The sequence below is a fragment of the Mobula birostris genome, chromosome 22, assembly GCF_030028105.1.
Source record: "Mobula birostris isolate sMobBir1 chromosome 22, sMobBir1.hap1, whole genome shotgun sequence".
NCBI lineage: Eukaryota > Metazoa > Chordata > Chondrichthyes > Myliobatiformes > Myliobatidae > Mobula > Mobula birostris.
This window is the reverse complement of record NC_092391.1, coordinates 52815851-52832510: the sequence shown is the minus strand read 5'-3', so window position 1 is coordinate 52832510 and position 16660 is coordinate 52815851. Positions and strand designations below refer to the sequence as shown.

At 44.9% G+C, this 16660-nt stretch overlaps 1 protein-coding gene across 11 annotated transcripts in view; it reads right to left on the bottom strand.

The window, feature by feature from the left end:
• The window catches only part of pitpnm2 (phosphatidylinositol transfer protein, membrane-associated 2), a 317466-nt gene that overhangs the window by 7342 nt on the left and 293464 nt on the right, over positions 1-16660 (bottom strand). For all 11 annotated transcript variants that reach the window (XM_072240762.1, XM_072240756.1, XM_072240755.1 and 8 more), the window contains 4 exons: positions 16025-16173; positions 8803-8952; positions 2459-2642; positions 1472-1600 (listed from right to left, as the gene is read on the bottom strand). In XM_072240762.1, the coding sequence (XP_072096863.1) occupies positions 1472-1600; positions 2459-2642; positions 8803-8952; positions 16025-16173 (612 nt within the window). The remainder of the gene's footprint in view (positions 1-1471; positions 1601-2458; positions 2643-8802; positions 8953-16024; positions 16174-16660) is intronic.

The following is a 16660-nucleotide window of genomic DNA, read 5'->3' as shown; positions in this document are numbered from 1 at the left end:
GCAGATAGTGTTGAGGAGCAGGGAGTCTGCAGGGATTGGGAGCATGGGCAAAAGAGTGGCAGATGGAATACAGTGCCGGGAAGTGTATGGTCATGCACTTTGGTAGAAGGAATAAAGGAGTAAATTATTTTCTAAATGGAGAGAAAATTCAAAAATCTGAAGTGCAAAGGGACAGGAGTCCTTGTGTAAAACTTCCCCAAAGGTTAACTTGCAAGTTGAGTCTGTGGTAAGGAAGGCAATTGCGATGTCAGCATTCATTTTGAGAGGACTAGAATGTAAGAATAAGGAAGCAGTGCTGAGACTTTATAAGGCACTGGTCAGACTGCATTTGGAGTATAATGAGCTTTGGGCCCCTATCTAAGAAAAGATTTGATGGCATTGGAGAAGTTCCAGAGAAGGGTCACAAGAATGATTCTGGGAATTAAAATGTTAATGTAGTATGAGGAATGTTTGATGGCTCTGGGCCTGCACTCGCTGGAGTCTGGAAGAATGAGTAGGGGGATCTCACTGAAACCAATCAAATATTGGAAGTGCTCGATACAATGGACATGGAGATGTTTCCTATAATGGGGGAGTCTAGGACCAGAGGGCACAGCCTCAGAATAGAAGAATGTCCATTTAGAACAGAGGTGAGGAGGAATTCGTTAACCCTGAGCCTGTGAAATTCATTGCCGCAGACGGCTGGGGATGCTAAGTCATTGAGAATATTTAAAACAGATGTTGATAGATTCTTGATTAAATGTAAAGGTTATGGGGTGGAGACAAGAAAGGGGTTGAGAGAGATGATATATCAGCCATGATAGGATAGCAGAACAGACTCGCTAGGCTGAATGGCCTTATTCTGCTCCTATGACTAATGGTCTTGTCTTTATTTTAGACTTTCAGCACATTCAGTTCAAACAAACAAAGGAACCAGGCCAAAGCAGCCTTTGGCGTCACCTTCTGTAAAGACTGAGACAGTTTCCCAGCTTGTCTGAAACAGCCACAAAATGGCAGCAACTGTAGTTAAACATGAAAGTGTGCAGGAAGATTTACAAGGATGCTGCCAGGATTAGAGGGACTGACATGTGATTCACAGAGGTGTAGAAAATCAAGAGTGAATGCAAACAACTCTGTTCCCAGGACTGGGAATAAAGAACTCGAGGGAACATGTTTATGGTGAGAGAGGGAAGACTGAATAGGAACCTGGAGGGTCATTTTTTTTTACACTAAGAGTGGAACCAGCTGCCGGGAGAGGTGGTGGAGGCAGGGACAGTAACTGCAGTTGGACAGGGAGGGAGTAGAGGGCACAGGCCACATGCAGGAAAACCCAGGCGATCAGCACCTTTGCTTCAGTGTGCCGGACTCGGCTCAGGTGCAGCAGTTCTGTGTGGTCCCTGGCGTTTCACGGTTCCTGAATCGCCACAAGGCTTCAGCCGGGCTTGTGCCCCAAGACCAGTTTGGGATGGGTATTGACACAAGCGGCTTGTACCTGGCACTGATTCTGATACTTCTTGGCTGAGCGGCCCACAATGTAGATCTGAGAAGGTGATAAGCCCAGGGAGGCATACACTGAAATATCCTTCGTGGATCCGTAGGCTGCGTGCACCTTTACCGACACCTGCAAGGAGATGCAGAACTACATTAGTGCAGGCACCGTTAGCGAGCCAGAGGTAAAATATTTACCCAAAGTCAGATGAGTGAAGCATATACTGTAAGTGGCATTGTCCATCAGACTTGCTGAGTCCTCTTAGAGGGATCAGAAGTGGAGAGAGTGAGCAATTTCAAGTTCCTGGGTGTCAATATCCCTGTGCATCTGTCCTGGGCCCTACATATTGACGCAGCTACAAAGAAGGCATGACAGCAGCTAGATTTCATTCGGAGTTTGTCACCAGAAACATTAGCAAGTTTCTAAATATGTACCATGGACAGCAGTTTAACTGCTGCATCTCCGGCTGGTACTGAGAGGTTGGGGGGTGGGGGGTGGCTACTGCACAGGATCAAAATGAGCTGCAGAGAGTTGAAAACTCAGTCAGCTCCATCATGAGCACTAGCCTTCTTAGTATCCAGGACATCTTCAATGAGCAATGCCTCAAAAAGGTGGCATCCGTCAATAAGGACCCCCATCACCCATGACAGGCTTTGTTCTCATTGCTACCATCAGGGAGGAGGTACAGGAGCCTGAAGACACACACTCACAATTCAGGAACAGCTTCTTCCCCTCTGTCATCCGATTTCTGAATGGACATTGAACCCATGAACACCACCTCACTACTTTTTAATTTCTATTTTTGCACCACTTACTTAACTCAACTATATAATATATTCACACAGTATTTCATTTTTTTCTCTATTTTTATGCATTACATTGAATTGCTGCCATAAAGACATGAAATTTCATGACATATGCCGGTGATATTAAACCTGACTTTGATACTGATTCTGAGATAAGAGCAGAGATAAAATTTGGAATGCCTACGTCCTGAACGAGGCTGCGGAGGAAGTTGGCCTTGTGCCGGAGAGGGTCGTGAACAAGCCCATCACAGAAGGAGACGATTCCGTGTGGGAAGTTGTGCTGAGCCAGCCAGGCCACCACCCTCTGCTTCTGCATGTCTGGTCGTCCCGTCACGTACACGATGAAGTAGCCCAGATCCTGCCAGTGCCTGCGCGAGATAACAGCTAATTAGGAGGGGTTTTGTAGGTCTCAACACGGTCATAGCTTACTAATCTGACCAAGGATGAAGTTAGTAACAGCACGAGAAGAACTCATTGTGTTTCCTCCTGCACTGATGCTTTGCTGCAAGCCATGAATGACTGAATGAATTCTGTGACAAACTGTGGCGTTACTTGTTACAATACGGTGGAGGAGGTCCTGACATAAACACCTCCAATCTGATCAACACCTCCACCCACTAACCCACCCCTCCACACCCCCAACCACTATTTTATCATTTTCTGTCAGAATCACCTTATATATAGACACTCCTGTGCCTAGTGTCACTTTAGTGGACATACAAGCAACCTATGTATCTGTATGTATTTATCTTATTGGGTGTCATGGTAGAGACACATCTCTACCAAAGGAGGTGTGAGGTGCTCCTTCCCTCCCCTAGCCTGCAGGTCACCCTGGGGCAAGGTGTAGCACCTGTTTAGCCCCCCCCACCTGATCAGGGTCAGGTGACCATGGGAGCAGGTGGTGACGGTCGTTTGAGTAGCTGGTGCAGATCACAAGTCCTAGTCATGTGACCACTGACACCAGGCAGACAATCTCTGAAGAGTATTGACAATGGCTGGGGTCACCCGTCTTGTAAAGACACTGCCCAGAAGGCAATGGCAAACCACTTCTGTAGAAAAATTTGCCAACAACAATCATGGTCATGGAAAGACCGCGATCGCCCACGTCCTACAACATGGCACAGAATGGTGATGATGATGATGTACTCAGATTTATTGTGGTTTTTTTTCATGCTACATCGGATCCAGAGTAACAATTATTTTGTTCTCCTTTACATTTGGGTACTGGAAATGACATTGAACAAGGGGTTCCCACCCCTCGGTTCACGGCAGGGCTCCACGGCAGAAAAAAGGTTGGGGACCCCTGTATTAAACAGTCTTGAATGCTGAACGTTGAACCAACACTCAGTATTTACACAGCCTTGATCTGCAAGTTTCTTTCACGACACTCAACAGTTACTGTGAATACACACAGGTTACTGAAACTTTATTAAACTGTCTGTACAAGCTGACGTTTTCAGTTCTGCTCTAAATAAAAAAAAACTCCCAAAGACTCTCAATGATCTGAACGCAGGTTACAGCACGGACGGTGGAGAATGTTCACACCTACAGGAGTAAAATCTACAACTGGAAGGAAATTGTAATATAAATAATAACTTATTTATATAGCATACAGATGATGTAGTTCTGTGACTTACAATGGGATAAAGTGCAAACATGAAAATAAAATAAAAAATTAACATGAAAATAAAAGACAAAAAGATTACTTAAAAGCAAGGTTAAATAAATAGGCAGGTGGAGGAAAGACAAAGTTGAGGCAGAGCCCAGGCCTGAGAGAGAGGAAAGACCCGACGTTTGATTGATTTCAAAGAGATGGGCTATGGGCCGAAACGAGGGGCTGGGGCTCAGGCCGAGGGAGTATCAAAGTGGCAGGGCCGGGTCCGAGAGCAAGCAATGACCCAAGGTTTCGCTGATTTAGACGCCAGGCCAGATTGAAAAGGTCAGGTTTCAGGTGTTCAGCTCACTGGATCGGCTGTAGTGATGACTGGCTTTGTGGCAGCGGATTCACTTTCATGGACTTCAGTTCTGAATGCTATTTGCTTACTTTTACTGTTTGCACGTTTTGTTTTTTTTTCTGCACACAGGGTGTTTGACATTGTTTTAATGGGTTCTTTTGAGTTTCTTTGCTCTGTGGCTGCCTGTAAGGAGATGAAATTCAAGGTTGTATAAAGCATACGTACAGGTGTCCCCCGCTTTTCGAACGTTCGCTTTACGAAACCTCACTGTTACGAAAGACCTACATTAGTACCCTGTTTTCGCTAACAGAAGGTGTTTTCACTGTTACGAAGAAAGGCAGCGTGCGAAAAAAATCAGCGCGCGCCCCGAGCAGCCGCTCTCCCCTGGATTCGGAACGGAACTCTCGCTGGCATTGCTTAAACACGTGCCTGTGAGCAGCCGTTTGCAAGATGAGTTCTGAGGTATTGGAAAAGCCTGAAAGAGCTTGTAAGGGTGTTACACTTAGCATAAAACTAGACATAATTAACTGTTTCGATCGTGGTGAACGAAGCAAGGACAAAGTGAGTTTGGCTTGTGGAAGCTGACGAATATGATGTTGAAGAGGTTTTGGCATTCCATCACCAAGAACTGATCGATGAAGAGCTGATGCAATTGGAAGAGGAAAGGATAACAATCGAAACCGAATGAGTAATGATAAAGTACGACTTTAATTTTGAAAGCGTACGTCGGTTTAGGAGATATTTGCAGGATGGTTTGAGTGCTTACAAAGAACTGTATGATAGAAAAATGCACGAGGCTCAGCAGTCAAGCAAGCCTTCCACATCAGCCACAGCAGACGACGAACCTCGACCTTCGACATCGAGGCGGGCAGTCATAGGAGAAGATGAGCTGCCTGCTCTAATGGAAACAGATGACAAGATGACACCCCAGTGTCCCATCACCCCAACACCCAGGCTGCGGACAGATACCAATTTGCAGAGAATGCAGCAGTAGCCGGGAGACACACAGCACATCTTTAAGAAAAAAGCTGAAATAAACATGCTAATTAATTACATGTCGGGCAGCACCTAATTAATTAGCTTGTTTATTTCGGCTTTTTTCTTAAAGATGTGCTGTGTGCCTCCTGGCTACCCCTGCATGCTTCGCGGCAATGTATCAGTCAGCTGCCTGGAGGGTGGGGGCCACTGCACCACCCAAACTCCGACTCAGTCTAACACACCACCATCAGTGTGCTCCGCACTTTCCCAGTTCCCGTAAGTGATACTGCACTGTACATACGTTATTTCTACTTTATATCAGCTGTGTATTTTTACGTGTTATTTGGTATGATTTGGCAGCTTCATAGCTTAGGTTTCTGGAGAGCGCTTGCGCCGTGCTTTTGCTGACGGCACTTGTGTGAGATTTTCGCTACAGAGAACAGTTCAGGCAATGATTGTGGAAAAGTATTTCTACTTTATACAGGCTGTGTATTTATCATATCATTCCTGCTTTTACTATATGTTACTGATACTTTAGGTCTTATGTGTTATTTGGCATGATTTGGTAGGTTATTTTTGGGTCTGTGAACGCTCACAAAATTTTCCCATATTAATAAATGGTAACTGCTTCTTCACTTTACGACATTCTGGCTTACGAACCATTTCATAGGAACGCTCTACCTTCGGATGGCGGGGGAAACCTGTACTTTGATAATAAATGTACTTTGAATTTTGGAAAGAGTCCCTTACAGTTTATGAGCATAGTTCAGAAAAGCTGACCTGCCAATGACCTTTCGAAGGATAGAAAGATTAGACTGGTCGGGCTTGTTTTCCCGGGGGTGAGGGAAGCTCAGGCTGACCTGATGGAGGACTATAAGATTATTAGACAGAGTAGAGATTCAGAAACTTTGTCCCAAGTTAGGGCATCAAAAACAAGGCAGCGTTGGGCAGGGGTTCCCAACCTGGGGTCCATGGATGGTATTGCTTGATGGAAAACAAAAGGTTGGGAACCCCTGGTTTAAGGTGAGGGAACGTAAGTTTTGAGGGGAAGGATTTAGTTAACAGTGTGGAATAGGCCTTTATAACCCAGCAAGCTGCAAAACCTGGCAACACAACCATTTAAACCGAGCCTAATCACAGGACAATGTACAATGACTAATTGACCTACCAACCGGTACGTCTTTAAATTGTGGGAGAAACCAGAGCACCCAGGAGAAACACACAATTACAGAGAGAACATGCAAACTCTGCACAGACAGCACCAGAGGTGAGGACTGAACATTGGTGCTGGGTACAGTGAGACAGTGGCTGCACTTGCTGTTCCACTGCAGATATGAAGGCAGCTCTTCAAATCCACGACGTAACAAAATGGATGAGGAAGGAAAAGACAAGGTTCTATCACAAAGGCCGAGCAACTACAGATTGTCATAAAGACCAAGAGATTCTGCAGATGCTGGAAGTCCAAAGCAAAACACACAAATGCTGGAGGGAACTCAACAGGTCAGGCAGCATCTATGGAAATGAATAAACAGTTGACGTTTTGGGCCAAGACACTTCATCAGAACCGGAAAGGAAGGGGGCAGAGGCCAGAATAACATTGTTGGGAGGGAGGGAGAGGGAAGAGTACAAGCTGGTCAGTTCCACCATGGGCACTAACCTCCCCTGCAATGAGGTCATCTTTAAAAGGTGGCATCTATCACAAGGACCCCCATCACCCAGGTCATGCCTTGTTCTCATTGCTACCATCAAGGAGGTGGTACAGGAGCCTGAAGACACACGCTCAAAAATTAAAGGAACAGCTTCTTCCTCTTCACCATGAAATTACATGAATCCATGTACACTACGTCACTATATTTTTGCACTACTTATTTATCTCTCTCTATATATACATACATACAGCGGCATGCAAAAGCTTGGGCACCCCGGTCAAAATTTCTGTTACTGTGAATAGCTAAGCGAGTAGATGACCTGATTTCCAAAAGGCATAAAGTTAAAGATGACACATTTCTTTAATATTTTAAGCAAATTACTTTTTTAACTTCCATCTTTTACAGTTTCAAAATAACAAAAAAGTTAAAGGGCCCGAAGCAAAAGTTTGGGCACCCTGCATGGTCAGTACTTTGTAACACCCCCTTTGGCAAGTATCACAGCTTGTAAATGCTTTCTGTAGCCAGCTAAGAGTCTTTCAATTCTTGTTTGGGGGATTTTCACCCATTCTTCCTTGCAAAAGGCTACTAGTTCTGCGAGATTCTTGGGCCGTCTTTTGCATGCACTGCTCTTTTGAGGTCTATCCACAGATTCTCGATGATGTTTAGGTCGGGGGCCATGGCAAAACCTTCAGCTTGTGCCTCTTGAGGTGTGGATTTTGAGGTGTGTTTAGGATCATTATCCTGTTGTAGAAGCCATCCTCTTTTCATCTCCAGCTTTTTTACAGACCGTATGATGTTTGCTTCCAGAATTTGCTGGTATTTAATTGAATTCATTCTTCCCTCTACCAGTGAAATGTTCCCCATGCCACTGGCTGCAACACAAGCCCAAAGCATGATCGATCCACCCCCGTGCTTAACAGTAGGAGAGGGGTTCTTTTCATGAAATTCTGCACCCTTTCTTCTCCAAACATACCTTTGCTCATTGCGGCCAAAAAGTTCTATTTTAACTTCATCAGTCCACAGAACTTGTTTCCAAAATGCATCAGGCTTATTTAGATTTTCCTTTGAACCTTTTGAATAGAATAAGAGGTGCAAGCTGAAGGTTTTGCCATGGCCCTCACAGTCCCCCGACCTAAACATCATCGAAAATCTGTGGATAGACCTCAAAAGAGCAGTGCATGCAAGACGGCCCAAGAATCTCACAGAACTAGAACTTTTGCAAGGAAGGATGGGTGAAAATCCCCCAAACAAGAATTGAAGGACTCTTAGCTGGCTACAGGAAGCATTTACAAGCTGTGATACTTGCCAAAGGGGGTGTTACTAAGTACTGACCATGCAGGGTGCCCAAACTTTTGCTTCGGGCCCTTTTCCTTTTTTGTTATTTTGAAACTGTAAAAGAGGGAAATAAAAAAGTTTTCTTGCTTAAAATATTAAGGAAATGTGTCATCTTTAACTTTATGCCTTTTGGAAATCAGTTCATCTTTTACTTGCTTAGCTATTCACAGTATCAGAAATTTTGACCAGGGTGCCCAAACTTTTGCATGCCACTGTGTGTGTGTGTATATATACATTTTGTTTTTTTTATTATTATGCATTGCAATGTACTGCTGCCTCAAAGCACATTTCACGACATATGCCAGTGATATTAAACCTGATTTTGATTTTGAAGTGATAGGTGAGACGAGGTGAGGGGAAGGTGGATGAAGTAAGAAGCTGGGAGGTGATAGGTGGGAAAGGTATAGGGCTGAAGAAGGAGGAATCTGACAGGAGAGAACAGTGGAACATGGCACCTCTTGCTTTTTCCTCTCGAGATGTGCTTTACCTGGGCTAAGAATATTTCTCACTGAGAAGCTGCAATGTCACTGTCTAAGCTCTGTTCTCATGCACTAACGAGTGGGGAACTGTCCAGCCTAGACACAGTTCAACGCAGCACTGTGATTTGTTACCTCACAACATCAACGGCTCCCGCTCTGACCTTCGGGTCGCTACCCATGATGGAAACGCTGGCTGCGAACGACCCATCGATGCTGAACACCACACATTCCGTCCCCTTGGGCAGCACTGTTATGTAGCTGTCTCCAGACGTGTGGTCCCCCCTAGGGAAAAATCACAAGAATCTCCTTCACCAGCAATCAAGATAGGCTCACAGACAGGAATAGTATATGTCAATTTTTAAATAGAATTATTACTTATAAAGTAATTGCTCAAATTCCTGGTGTTCGAACAGATGACGACATTTGTGGGTGGAAGTGGGCGTCAGCGGAAGGACAGACGGACTAAGAGAATTAATTTTTATTTATTTGGAGATAGAGCGCAGAATTGGCCCTTCCAGCCTAACGAGCAGCAGTCCCCAATTTAACCCTAGCCTAACTGTGCGACAGTTGTGTCGATGTAGTGGGAAGTGTATGGCCATGCACTTCGGTAGAAGGAGTACAGTCATGGACTGTTTACTAAACCAGACATCCCACCTCTTCCAGAAGTTCTGGGAGTCTCCCGCATTATCGATAGTGGCTCCCTGACTCCTGGAAATTATATACAATATCCCGGAAATAGATTTTTTTGAGAGGGAGAGGGAGAGCGAGCATCCTGATTGGTCTCTCTTCGTGCTAAGAGTGGTCCCCAACCACAAGGAAACGATATGATTTGGCAATATGAAACGATATGAGTCAGCTCAACACTCACAACACGCTGGAGGAACTCAGCAGATCCGGCAGCATCTGTGGAAAAGATCGGTCGACGTTTTGGGCCAGAACCCTTCTTCAGGACTGTAGAGGGAAGGGACAGAGGCCCTATAAAGAAGGTGGGAGGAGGGTCCTCCAGCGTGTTGTGAGTGTTGCTTTGACCCCAGCATCTGCAGATTATTTTGTGTTTACGATATGAGTCTGCTGCACCTTTCCTCATTCCCTGTCACGCACTGTTGAATTTTAACGCACGCGAGGTCATCAGTGACCCAAGATGTGCAAAGGAATGGGTCCGTGACGCATTTGTGAATGTCCTGGTGAATCAGCCATGTCAGCGCGGGAAAAAGATCAACTCCTCGAGGTTGCAAATGACAGCGGGCTGGAAAGTATGTTTGACATAACATCTCTGCCAGCATTCTGGATCAAAGTCAAGGCTGAATATCCTGGGATAGCCATGAAAGCACTGAAAACGTTGCTTCCATTTCCAACATATTTCTGCGAAGCGGAGTTTTCTGCAATGAATGCAACGAAAACTAAATTGCGGAATAGACAGGACATAAGGAACGCCCTTCGAGTATCGCTGTCTCCCATCACCCCTCGATGGGACCGTCTTGTTGCAGGAAAACAAGCCCAGGGCTCCCACTGATTCAGCGCTATTGGTGTGTTGCAATGATTTTATATGTTCATACGGGGAAAATATGTGCTGTGTGTTTAATATCCAAATGTTACTTAAAATGTTATGATGCTATTGACTTATAAGTGACTTATAATTCAGTGGTCCCCAGCCTCCGGGCCGCAAAGAATACAGCGGTGGCCGGGATGCACCCAGCACAACTTTAAGAAAAAAGCCGAAATAAACAAGCTAATTAATTAGGTGCCGCCCGGCACGTAAATGTCGGCCCAGATCAGAGGCGATTGCCGATTGCGTTGTCTCTGATCTGGGTCGACGTTTACATGCCAGGTGGCACCTAATCAATTAGCTTGTTTATTTTGGCTTTTTTCTTAAAGATGTGCTGGGTGTGTTCTGGCTACCGCCGCATTCTTCACGGCCTGGAGGTTTGGGACCACTGTTATAAATGACTTATTACTATATTCATGCGAGGAAAATATGTGCTGTATGCTTAATATTAAATTCGTTAGTTAAACCCCTTTAGAAACGAAATTGAGTGTATTAGCCACTGACTTATAGTTGACTTTTCACCTATACTCCGGTGCCGTTTAACACTCCCCTGCGGGGTCAGCCAGTCAACAAGAATAAACCGGTCCGCGGTGCAAAACAGATTGGGGACCCCTGATTTAAACTAGCTGGCTGGCTGCCAAGGAGCTACGCTATTGATGTCCTATGTGATGAGGCCAAATTCCCTGTAGACTTGCTTAAAGTTGGAATAGAATAAACATGATAATATAAGTACATATTTTAATGTCACATTTGCTGCATATATCCAACTTGGTTTACAGATTAGACAAAATCACTGAACAAAGTACTGTATTACATACGCCCTTGGAGGTCAACCCGGGGTGGGGGGGTATATAGGGTTGCGGGGCGGGGGTGCTACCTCCCTGAAATGAGTTTTTGCAGGGTGGGATGTCTGCTAAACAGGGAGAAAGTTCAGAAATCAGAGGTGCAAAGGGTCCTGGGAGTTCATGTGCAGGATTCCCTGAAGGTTAATTTGCAGGTTGGATCAGTAGTGAGGAAGGCAAATGCAATGTTAGCACTCATTTCAAGAGGACTAGAATATAAAAGCAAGGAGGTAATGTTGAGACTTTATAAGGCATTGGTGAGGCCTCACTTGGAGTATTGTGAGCAGTTTTGGGCCCCTTATCTAAGAAAGGATGCTCTGGCATTGAAGAGGGTCCAGAAGTAGTTTTGGAGAATGATTCCTGGAATGAAAGGGTTAATGTACAAGATGTGTTTGATGGTTCTGGGCCTGTACTTGCTGGAGTTTAGAATAATGAGGGGGGATTTCCTTGAAACCTATCAAATATTGAAAGGTCTAGATAGAGTAGACATGGACAGTATGTTTCATGAGGGCACAGGCTCAGAATAGAAGCATGTCCCTTTAGAACAGAAATGAGGAGAACTTTCTTTAGCCAGAGGATGGTGAATCTGTGGAATTCGTTGCCACATACAACTGTAGAGGACAAGTCATTGAGTATATTTAAAGCCGATGATGATTGGTTCTTCATTTGCAAGGCCGTCAAGTTTGGTAAGTCCACTTCTTTACCATTCTCCTAATCCAACTAAATCCTTCTGAAAACTCCCTGCTCCCTCAACACTATCTGTCCCTCCATCTATCTTCTTATCATCCACAAATCTGGCCACAAAGCCATCAATTCAGTTATTCAAATCACTGACATTTAAAGTAAAACAAAAAGCGGTCCCAATAGTGATGCTTGCAGAACACAGCTAGTCACCGGCTGCCAACCAGAAAAGGCTCCCTTTATTCCCACTCTTTGCCTCCTGCCAATCAGCCAACCTTCTATCCAGGCTAACACCATATGCCTTCATGTACCTCATCCTCAGTAATGGGCTTTTTTATATTTTTGGCTAGCTTACCTTTAGATTTAATCTTTTCTCTCCTTATGGTTTTGTTTAGTGCCTTCTGTTGTTTTTTGTAAAAGTTTTCCAATCCTCTACCTTCCCACTAATTTTTGCTCTATTATACGCCCTCTCTTTTCCTTTTATGCTGTCTTTGATTTCCCTTGTCACCCACAGATGCATCTTTCTGCTTTTAGAATAATTCTTCCTTGGGATGTATCTATCCTGCACTTTCCAAGTATCTCCCAGAAACTCCAGCCATTACTGTTCTGCCATCATCCCTGCTAGTGTCCTCCTCCAATTAACTTTTCTAGCTCCACTCTCATGCTACTATAATTCCCTTTACTCCACTGTAATACTGATACATATGAATTTAGCTTCTCCATCTCAAAGTGCAGGCTGAATTCTATTATATTATGATCACTGCCTCCCTTCCCTAATCAAATTTGGGTCATTACATAACACCCAATCCAGATTGCCATTTCCCTAGTGGGCTCAACACGAGCTGTTCTAAAAAGCCATAGGCATTCTACAAATTTCGTCTCTTGGGATCCAGCACCAATCTGTTTTTCTCAACCTACCTGTATATTGAAATTCCCCATGACTATTGTAACACTGTCCTTGTTACATGCCTTTTTCATTTCCCGTTGAAATGAATATCCCACATCCTATAATGATTCCAACATCTTCTGATCTTATGTCACCTTTTTCTAAGGATCTGATTTCATATTTTACCAACAGAGCCATCCCTCCCCCTCTGCCAACCTGCCTGTCCTTTCAATACAATCTGTATCCTTGGACATTAAGCTCCCACCCATGATCTTCTTTCAGCCATCACTCAGCGACGTCCACAACATCATACGTACCGCTCTCTAACTACGCTACAAGATCATCTACCTTATTCTGTGTACTGCGTGCATTCAGATCTACTATTTTCAGTCCTGCATTCTTCGCCCTTTTTGATTTTCCCCCACGTTACACTTGAACTCATCCCTACTTTGCCCTGTTACCTGCCAGTCCATCCTTACAGCGTCACTACACACTGCAACAACTTGTCCCATCCTGAGCCTTAACACGCTGGTTCCACCCACCTGCCACCAGTTCCTCAGTCACACAGTCATCTGCCAAATCCCCCTCTGAACTGCAGTGACTTCAGAGCTGGGATCATGGACTCAAGTCTCCGAAGAGGAGCACGGACCCGTAACCTTGCATATAGCAACGGCTGACCAAACACTAACTCAAGAGGGCTCCCGGTAAGAACTAGGAGCAGGAGTGGGGCATGTGGCCTGACGAGCCTGCTCTGCCATTCAATAATATCACCACTGATTTGGCCAAGGACTCAGCTCCACCTAGCTGCCTTTTCCCCAGAACCCTCAGTTCTCAATCTAACTGTGTCTTAGATATATTTAATGAGGTAGCCTCGACTACTTCCCTGGGCAGAGGCTTACACAGATTGCCCACTCTCTGGGAAAAGCAGCTTCCACTCAACCCCGTACTAAATCTACTCCCCTGAATCTTAAGGCTGTGTCTCGCGGTTCTACACAGTTAGATAAAGAAGGGGTCAGCTTATCCAAGAACTTTGATACATTATTGGGGATCTTGTTAAATAGGTACTGTGCACAATCCTGATTTGATGTGAGAAGCACGGATGAACATCTGGAGAAACTTCTGAAATGCCTGCTTCGCTGCTACTGTGCGATCGAGAATCTCCGGAGGGGAAGGCCCCAAATCCTCGGCTTTGCCTATTGCCAGGGCCGGGGTTGAAGCGCCCAGCAGAGATGGTGCTCGGTGTCGGAGGGCTGGTTGGAGGCTCGAAGTTTTCGAACGGACTCAAGAGTTGGCTGTGGTCGGGTGCTTCCAGGGTGCTGCATCGGCAAGTTTGCAGTGCTGGAAGCTCATGGCAGGGAGAGAGTTTCTCTTCCTTCTACCATCTGCGTGAGATGATGGGACTTTCGAGAGACTTTGAGACTTTTTTTTTACTGTGCCCATGGTCTGTTCTTTATCAAATTATGGTATTGCTTTGCACTGTTGTAACTATATATTATAATTATGTGGTTTTTGTCAGTATTTTTAGTCTTGGTTTGTCTTCTGTTTCTGTGATATCATTCTGGAGGAACATTGTATCATTTCTTAATGCATGCATTACTAAATGACAATAAAAGAGGACTGCCTGTCCTCAGAATCTAATCTAATCTAATTAATCTTTCAGCCGTATACTCAGAATCTGTCTGAAACCCGGTGTGTGTAGAAAGGCAGTTCTGGTCAGTCACAGGAAACCTCATCTCCTCAAACAGCATTCCATTTTGACACCAGATTTCTTGATCACATTCTTTATCTCACCAGTCTGCTGCAGATTTATCTTTTCAAAAAGCTGTTTAAACAGTCATTTTCCCTAAGCATAGAGCTGATCAACACTTCCACCCACCAGTACTTTATTACTTCCCCTCAGTCACCACCACGGAAGCGTAGTGAGTTTGTATGTTCTCCCCGTGATCTCATGGGTTTCCTCCCACAGTCCAAAGACATACAGGAAGGTAGGTTAATTGGTCACTGTAAACTGTCCCGTGGTTAGGCCAGGGTTAAATCAGTGGGTGGTGCAGCTCGAAGGGCTGGAAGGGCCCATTCCGCACTGTATCAATAAATTATGCACAGCCTAGCATCACTTCTTGGACAGAAAATCAATCTCTATATATAAGCTATCTTATGTTTTCAAATTTGTTGTGTATTTTTTATATTATTGAGTTCTTTATCTTATTGAATTGAATTGACTACTACTTATATCCTTCATATACATGAGTAAAACTCTTTGTTACATCTCCGTCTAAATGTGCAATGTGCAATTTATAATAAATAGTATGTACAACAGGACAGTCAATATAACATAGAAATACAGTTGTGTCAGCGTGAGTTAATCAGTCTGATGGCCTGGTGGAAGAAGCTGTCCCGGAGCCTGTTGGTCCTGGCTTTTATACTGCGGTACCGTTTCCCGGATGGTAGCAGCTGGAACAGTTTGTGGTTGGGGTGACTCGAGTCCCCAATGATCCTTCAGGCCCTTTTTACACACCTGTCTTTGTAAATGTCCTGAATAGTGGGAAATTCACATCTACAGATGCGCTGGGCTGTCCGACCCACTCTCTGCAGAGTCCTGCGATTGAGGGAAGTACAGTTCCCATACCAGGCAGTGTTGCAGCCAGTCAGGATGTGCCCCTGTAGAAAGTCCTTAGGATTTGGGGGCCCATATCAAACTGCTGCTTTTTCAACCACCTGAGGTGAAAGAGGCGCTGTTGTGCCTTTTTCACCACACAGCTGGTGTGTACAGACCACGTGAGATCCTCGGTGATGTGTATGCTGAGGAACTTAAAGCTGTTCACCCACTCAACCCCAGATCCATTGATGTCTATAGGGGCTATCCTGTCTCCATTCCTCCTGTAGTCCACAACCAGCTCCTTTGTTTTTGTGACATCGAGGGAGAGGCTGTTTCCTTGACACCATTGTGTCAGGGTGATAACTTCTTCTCTGTAGGCTGCCTCGTTATTGTTTAAGATTAGGCTAATCAATGTGGTACTGTTATCAGATTTAATTAGCAGATTGGAGCTGTGGGTGGCGACACAGTCATGGGTATACAGAGAGTAAAGGAGGGGGCTTAGTACACAGCCTTGAGGGGCACCTGTGTTGAGGGTCAGAGGGGCAGAGGGGCAGAGGTGAGGGAGCCCACTCTTACCACCTGCTGGCAATCTAACAGGAAGTCCAGGATCCAGTACTTTTTGTGCTGATTCAGATCTGGAGCAACAATAATTTCATTCTCCTTTACATTTACATACTGAAATTAACATTAAGCAATCTTGACTCTAAAAATAAAGTGGCTGTTTAGAAATATCACAAAGGTCTGCCCAAAGAAAATTATCTTGCAACTGGATACTTCAATATTTTAACAATCTCCACAATTACCTAATCACCATTTTTACTGGGTAGACACCAATCCCCAGCCTTTTGCTCTCTGGAATAACGTAAGAAATTCTGCCGCTGCTGTTTGTGATGTCAGTGTCAAAATACACCCACTCTCCTGTGGGAGGCTGAGTCATGATGTGAATATCCACCTGAGGAAAGAAGAGAACTTATAGAATTTAAACGCCCCACAGCACCTTCACCGCAGTGATCAATTTATCACAGTCAGTAAAACCTGGCCTTCGCTTGTGGCTCAGCTACCGAGGCCGGCAGAACCATTTCTACTAACAGGAATGTCAGCAGAAATGTGGGTTAGTGGCACCTTAAAGTCAGTCGCTTTGGGCAGGTGGGGCTTGTCAGCTCATCTAGGAGAAAGAAAACTCTGATCTCAAACCTCCACTGCCTTTCGGCTATGCCCACTCATGGGGAAGGCTTCGGGAGTAAACCCCGAGGAAAAATCCCGAGCTGGAGCCCCTAAGACAGTCCGACATTGAGTTCAAACGCTGACTGGCAACTCCTGCGATGCCACCGGTGCCAAACTCTATCGGTCTCTGCCGTTCCTTTGGTTTTATCAGCGGCGTGGAGAAGGGAAACCTGCTTGGAACAGCTTGCTCCCCGCGTCGTACTGCCCTGACGTGC